The sequence below is a fragment of the Morone saxatilis genome, unplaced genomic scaffold (genome assembly GCF_004916995.1).
Source record: "Morone saxatilis isolate NCDOM2014 unplaced genomic scaffold, NCSU_SB_2.0 Contig7, whole genome shotgun sequence".
NCBI lineage: Eukaryota > Metazoa > Chordata > Actinopteri > Moronidae > Morone > Morone saxatilis.
Window position 1 is genome coordinate 21,188,755 of NW_023340246.1, and position 7,651 is coordinate 21,196,405.

Consider the following 7,651-nt stretch of genomic DNA (forward strand, 5'->3'; position numbering starts at 1 on the left):
ACAAATAAAGGTTTTCTTATCTTATTCTTATTCTTATCTTATCTTGTTTCTCCTTTGTGTAGTCTAGTCAAATGTGTTTGAGCAATCAATTGCACAACAGCTGTTTACCATTTTAGTTTTGGTTTTGATGTTTTTTGCAGAATAATGTTCCACTGTGATGACTTCTGCATATGGCACATGTCTATGCTTCTCTAGATTTTCTGACTTGAACCAACAGTTGCTTTGATTAAATGGTGTTTTTTAAATACAGTTTAAGTTTATTTTGCATTACTTTTATTCTGATATCTGTAACTGTAAAAAGGTTATTACCCAACCACCAATTTTAATTAGCCAGTTCGTTGCATCATTCAAAACCTACAATTGGCCTTCAATAATGCTAATAATTTGCGTTTCAGTTGTGACATAATAGCGTAGAATAAGTGCAGTGTCATCACAACAACAAAGCCTCGTGCTTTAACAAAGCTTCCAGACAACTGGAGGTGGTTGAGAGAGTCTATTTTAGCTGATGCTGTGAATTTGCGTCCTTCTGAGATTTCAATGCTACAGTGAGACTTATTTCTCTGAGACAGCAGAGAGGGGCTTACACCGGGATCAAACACGAACCCTCAGCTCACGGCTCCTTGTTGTATCTTGGTTTGTCAGGATTCTGAGATGTTGGTTTTTTTGGCAATCTCGCTTTCTCTTCTGTCACACAACCAGCCAGTTCAGAGTGCTGTTACGTGTTCTTTTTGTTACGTGTCAAAAAGATCTGGTTGGATGGAACAGCAGCTAATCAGGAGATGCCTTTCTGGTCTTTCACACATTATTTGTGTTTTTACTTGTGTGTAATGTCTCCTTTAAACAAAATCAATATGCTGTATTTGGTTGGTTCAGATACTGTAAATGTGGTCAGTAGAGAGGTTTCATCTTACACAATCAAACTCCTATCTTTAGTTCATTTAAGGCCTGCTGATTGTTTTTCACCGTGGCTGCACGACAGCAGTGATTGATCCTAAATTATTATTCATGTGCTCCAAATGGGTCAACATTAGAGAAGGAAAAATACAAAGATAGAGGTGATTAGAAAAAGAAATTGATCATTAATACAATCTAAAGTACAACAACGTACACCAGTTAATATATTATCCCTCCATATACTTTTACTGAGTTGCAGTTTGTCTTTTATATAGAGCAATGTGCAGGATTGATTTATTTTTCCACTGTGCTGACCAGACAGCCATTTTAAGTATATCGGGAGGAATTTAAATGGATGAGCCTGATATTTTATGGTACATGCTTTTAATTGGAGCCCTGGTGATAAAGAGTGGGACATGTTAACTTGACTATATAGTAACATATCGATAAATGCAAGGGGATTGCTTGTATTTTTTTATTTTTATCTAAGCATTTCATTAAAGGTTTTTACATGCTATTTTAAAAACCGAATGCTCACACACAGGACAAATCCACAATAGAGCTTAAACTGAGCAGCAGTAGAGACGAGCACTAAATCTCTAACATTAGACCTAAGGAAAGATATCAGTGTTTGCCCCTCGTTTGATTGACAAGTGGCCTTTGTGCAAGACAAAAAACACTACAGCACTGAGTAGCAAAAATGGAGAACTAAAAACTCACGGATGATCACTTAAAATATAAGGAAATGAAGTGTGTGTATGTTGGACTAGTAAGTTATGTTAGCTAGATTGCTATGTCTTGTGTTGTTTCACTTGCTTGATGTTTGACTGTATTAGCAAAGTTTTGGACTCGCTAGTTTTTGATCATAAGTAATTTAATCATAACAATGCAATGCATGTGTACAGCTGTCCATATACCACTAAAATTGCACTCTGAAACTGTGGCACCAACTACAAAAGATACCAATTCTTACATACTGTTGCTTTATAGAAATGGCACAAGTTTAAATAAAAGACAGCTAAAGAACTCAGTAATCATTTTTCTTATTTTTCTTGTCTGTCTTCATAAGTTCTCACTGTTAGTTCCTCCATCTAGCAGAGAGAAGTGAGATGTTGAAACAGAGCATGGGGAAGTGATAAGATAATAATCAAGCTGTTAACACTGATACAGCAAGGGCTTTGCATTGTCATTACTGCATTCGCATCACGGATAGCACCTCAAAAAAAAGGCAGAACTAGATGAGCTGCCTCATGCCTCTGTGGTCCTAGGTTTTCCATTGAGCTGTTAATTAATTTTTTATAAAAAAAAAGACTATCATGAAGTGAGGAAAAAGTTGTTATTTTAACACAATAAAGTTATTTTATGACAAATTTGAGAGCTGCTGTTCATACAGTTGAATGAAGTGTTATCCTGGCAAATTTGGTAGGTCTTTGGTTTGTATCTGTCTAACAGAAACTCTGTTGTAAGAGACAACTCCTGATGTTCCTGTAGTTTAATTTAATTGCAGTGTTCCCCTTGGATCCATTCCTGGCCCACTATTGTTTTTAATATGCATGCTTCTTCTCAGTTAGTTGTTTCCTGCAACTGCTAGTACACTACACGCTACAATGTACCTGGTTTTTCTATGTAAATATGAGGAAAAAGCGAGATGGAGGAAAGCTGAGGAGAAAAGTAAAACCAAGACTAGCCAAGACTCTAAAATGTTTTAGGTCCCTTTAAAATTTGATGATGAACCTCTATGTTATTTAATAATTTCCACTTTTTGCTTATTTTGATAATAATGGGTGGAGTTTCACAAGAATACTCACAAATTTTCTAAGAAGAAATGTTCGGAACTCAAAGCTTCTACCAAGCTGACATCAAACGCTGTGTCAATACCAAAACCAACGCATACTGAAGAATTGTCTGCAGGGTTTTTACATGTACACACTGTGCACTTGTGTCAGATGGTGGGAAAGCATAAATGATACACACAACACAGCCGTCCAGCTTTAAAATCCAGAATTAAGAATATCCCATTAAAGTTGGAGAAAATGCTGTGTGGTGTTAATGCCTTAGATTTATAGTCAGTAAACTGAAGATTTCACAAGAAACATATCATCTTTACCTTTACTCACTGTTTGCTCCATTTCAAATACATTTTTAAGAAAAATGGCAACATTGCTGTTTATTTAATGGAGCTGTCAACAAACAACTGAAAAAGCAGCGATTAATGTATTGTATTAACATTGATGTAATAGTTGTCAATTAACTGTGTTTCAATCTAAAGCTGTATTGAAAAAGTATTGAAAGCTGACTGAGTGGTCGGTCAGAGCCACAATTTAGTTTACTTAGTTTTTGATCAAATAGTTCCTAATTTCCAATATTATTTTTGCAAACTTTAAGCCAACATCTTTCTTATTTATGTACTTCTTACATGGTTGCCTTATAAGCCATAATGGTGTGGTTACGTTTATGTAACTTGTAATATTGGTTTATCTAACCATTTTGTCTAACCATTTTAAACGAACTTATTTTCCTTTCATGCCGCACAGAGGCGGGGAGCGGTCCTACAGCACAACAAACACACCTAATAAAGTGGTATAATAAAGAGCTCAGAGGCCTCACTTTAAAAGTGAGGAAGTGATAAGAGAATAGAGCTGCTACATGTATAAAGAGGGGTGACACAGACGATGAGATGAAGTGTACTGCGGCCTTTCTTGTGTTGTCTATGGTTGTTTTCATGGCTGAACCTGGAGAGTGTATCTGGGGAATGCTTATCCATGGAGCCATACATACAGGTACAGTCATTTAATGGAAAATACTTTGACACATGGCTAGAAAAACATGTGTAACGAATAACCTAAAATTAATGTAATGTAATGTAAATGTATTATTCTGCTGACAAACAATAAAGTCACTGTAATATTTTTTGTGATGAGTGATAAAAAGTCAAGAGTTCAGATTCCATGTAATTATTTTTCTCTCTTGTCTATTTTAGTTGGCCATTTGTTCAATGGGTAAGTACCTGTGCTTCTACTATTTGTCATTATTGTTATAACAACTAAACTACTAGTTTTACAATAAATATTAACCCTCTGGAGTGCAGCCCAGAAGTCTCATTGAGATTAAGTTTAAGGAATTAAGTATTTCTTTAATTGTCACAATGTGACATAACTTTATATAGTTATTTCTCATATATAATTATACACTAATACTACTATCTTCTCTCCCTCCATCAGCCTTGGCAAGGCAAAAGAGCAGCAAGAGCAGCAAGAGCAGCAAGAGCAGCTTGACAAACGTTCAATTGATTACAACCCAGGAAGGCCTCATTTTCACTAGGCTGAAGAAGCCACTCTGAAGCTATTTTTTGGACCTAACCCAAACCTTATATCAAGTTTGGCAGCCACTTCTTGAAAATATATATGCATTGCCCTAATAAACTGAGAATTTTTGTATTCATTTGGTAGATTGTCAGTTGTTTGTAATAAATTTTCTTTATAATGCACCAAAACATTCTTCTACTGTCTTATTAAAAACGTATAATAAAAAATGTTACATTACATTTTTCTGAGATGAGAAAAAATAAAGCCGCTGTATGAAAAAAGTGAAAAGAGTGTCTGTGTTCCTTTACATGTTCCTTGACCTATGTATTTTTTTCTGAACAGCAGCAACTGTGGCTACAAGTGAGTTACGAGACAATCATAAATGCTAAGAAGTAGTGTAACAATAACATGAGTTGAGTTATAAAGTTGATCAGTGAACAGAATTCCCTGTGCACTGCCAGTATTTGCAGGAACATCATAGCAGATATAAAGCTTTTGTGAAGTATGAGACAAAAAGAATCAGTGGGAAATATTACATTCGGAACAGACAAAATACTCTGGCAACACTTACATTACATATAAAAAAGATTTCAAGGTATTCCACAGGGCTCTATACTAGGACCAATCAAGGTTAAATTCCTATTACAATTAATAACAATACCATTTCATCTGTAAATCACACCTTCCCAGAGCTCAACATGGCAATTAAAAATTCTATTAAATGACTTGTTACAGTGATTAAATAAAAAAAATAGCATCTTCACCTTGTTTGAAAAGCTGTAGCTGTTGAATGTTTCCCATTTTTAATAAATGTCCATCTCTAAATTCATTGGAAAGGTGAACACATAATGAGACAAAATAAGACATTTTTTAATTGAGGATGATTTTTGACTTTCTAAACTAAACTAAAAACCAGAACCCAAAGACGTGAGCTCAGTGTGGAATGCCCTTAGTTGGTTATACCTTCCTATATTGCAACATCCTGCACAAACCATGAGTAAGGGAAATCTTGCTATAAAAAGAGATGTGTATCGGCCAATGCAGAGAGATTTACACCACCTGTACATCTCAAACCGCTTCTTAAGCTCACTTTGATAACAGCTTTTTGACTTTCAGTCACAGCCGGTGGAAAGACTGAAGAGTAAGTATCTCATCTTCCTTCATTTAGGAGCAAATTGATTGTTAAGAGTATATATCTCAATCTGGAGCTTGTACACTATTTTAAAAACAACAATTAACAACTGTTCACTGGGTGTCAAATCTATGACACAGGCAGTCTAACCATGGCCTTTGTGATGTGTTTGGTTCTTGTTTTCAGGATGAAGTGCGTCACGCTCTTTCTGGTGCTGTCGATGGTCGTCCTCATGGCTGAACCTGGGGACGCCTTCTTTCACCACATTTTCCGTGGAATTGTTCACGGTAACCAATCATAGAACATATTGGAATTTTTCACAGCTTACATTTTGGCATGACGAAATGCACAGATATGATCATATCTCAGGATTCATAATACCAGAGCCAACTGGCACATCTAAAATGAATGTAGTCCTTACTGAGGTTATTGTTGTCTACAGCCACATTCACCCTTTCACACACATTCACACAGTCTAGATTAGAAAGGCGCTATACAAGTATAGGTCCATTTACCATTTACCATTTATGGATGTTCTTGACTAGTTATAAACTTGAGGTTGACTGATGGGGCTTATGATACACTAATTCACAAGAAATGCCCCCATAACGAACTATAGAGCTTCTGTTACTTTGTACTGATTTGTTATTAATTATAAATATTATTGAACATTTTTGATAATAATAATAATGTAAAGACACTATTTATGAGTATGCACAATAACATAATGCATGTTTATAAGGCCTTACAATGTCATATGATGGATAACGTATAACAAATGATAATGTTATAATAATGTTTCTGTCTGGCTATAATTATTTTTTAATGTTTGTTTTATTTTCTCTGTTTTGTTTAGTCGGCAAGACGATCCACAGGTAAGGATTTGTGTTTGACAATACTTGATGCTTGTATAATACGTGACAAGTGTTTTTGTTGCATGTTGTAATGTTCCCAACTGTCTCTCTACCCACCAGACTTGTGACCGGGGGAAAAGCGGAGCAAGATCAGCAAGATCAGCAATATCAGCAAGAGCAGCAAGAGCAGCAAGATCAGCAAGCGCAGCAATATCAGCGCTTTAACCGTGAGCGTGCGGCTTTTGACTAGACTTTGTGAATCTATGGCGGTTCATCTGAAAGAGCAGCTCTGAAACTTTGTTTTAAATTAAATTCTTGTTGCTCTTTAACTGATATTTGAACATATAGCAGTTATTTGGAATAAATATGCATATCTACAAAACTTGTCTCCCTTATTGCTCTTATTTAGAACTCTGAGTAAATGAGTATAGAAACTACAGACACGAGATCTTAACCCAGTTAAACACCTACGGGACAATGTACTTACTGTACATTTACTGTATAAAGTACTTTCCATTTTGTAGCATTTTGATGTGTTGATAAAGTAAAAAGAAAAAGTATACCAATATATGTAGTAATGGCTCCAAATATTCATGCATACAGTTACATAAAATCCAGGGGCAAATTCACAAAAGGTTTGCGTGGCTTTTGCAGCTGTTAAACCTGCACAAATAAGACAAAAAGACACAGTGTAATTCTTAAAGAACCAGCAGAGGGTGAAATGCACCACTAACTGCACTGCCAAGCAAATTGTGTCTCAATGCTCTGGTGCTATTTGCACATATTTAAATGAGGTAATATGCATACATTTGGCGCAACATTGGCTCCTTTCTATGCAAATGAGTCTCATTGCAAAATAGTCTTACTCTAAAACACCATCACTAATAGCCACACACAGAGGGAGAGCGCACAGTCAAAGCAACCCAAATAACACTCAATATAGAGTGAAAATGATCCTGCAGATTGAAACAAATGAAAGAACAGGGGGAGTTAACAGGTAATTATAATAGTTATTGTTGTAATTAGAGTTCTCCATATGAGTAAAAAGTATTGTTCTTGCAACTCCATTTCTAAAAATGTTTGACTCAAACATTGTTTAATAATGGTACTGGGAACGGCACGCAGCAGATTCATAATGTCATGTGATCTGCTACTTCGCTACACCTTAGCAGAACACTTAACAGACGGAAGACAAGGCCAAATTGCACTCAGCTGCAGAACTTTATGGACATGTTTGTGCTGAAATATCTTTTGTGAATCTGAGGTTGAGACGGGGCAGAAAGAGTGAGAAAAGTGATGCGCAATTCATGATGATGATCATTTTTCTCGTCGTCGACGAGAGGAAACAGAGCATGGGGAAGTGATGAGATAATAATCAAGTTGTTAACACCAATACAGCAATAGATTTGCATTGTCATTGCCCCCTTTGGGTCCAATACAAACAGACACACAGATACAGACACACA

At 35.9% G+C, this 7,651-nt stretch overlaps 2 protein-coding genes across 3 annotated transcripts in view; one reads left to right on the plus strand and one right to left on the minus strand.

Moving 5' to 3' along the window:
• LOC118340238 (exostosin-1) overlaps positions 1-7,651 on the minus strand; it is a 210,137-nt gene that overhangs the window by 91,196 nt on the left and 111,290 nt on the right. The window lies entirely within an intron of this gene.
• On the plus strand, positions 5,244-6,580 carry LOC118340239 (moronecidin). Its single transcript, XM_035678099.1, has 4 exons — positions 5,244-5,340; positions 5,518-5,618; positions 6,188-6,206; positions 6,306-6,580. Exons 2-4 carry the CDS (start codon positions 5,519-5,521, stop codon positions 6,433-6,435), a joined length of 249 nt encoding a protein of 82 aa, XP_035533992.1. The 5' UTR covers positions 5,244-5,340; position 5,518; the 3' UTR covers positions 6,436-6,580.

Bases quoted from the DNA above. Each gene is read 5' to 3' on its own strand.
- LOC118340239 (XM_035678099.1), top strand. From the start codon at position 5,519: ATGAAGTGCGTCACGCTCTTTCTGGTGCTGTCGATGGTCGTCCTCATG.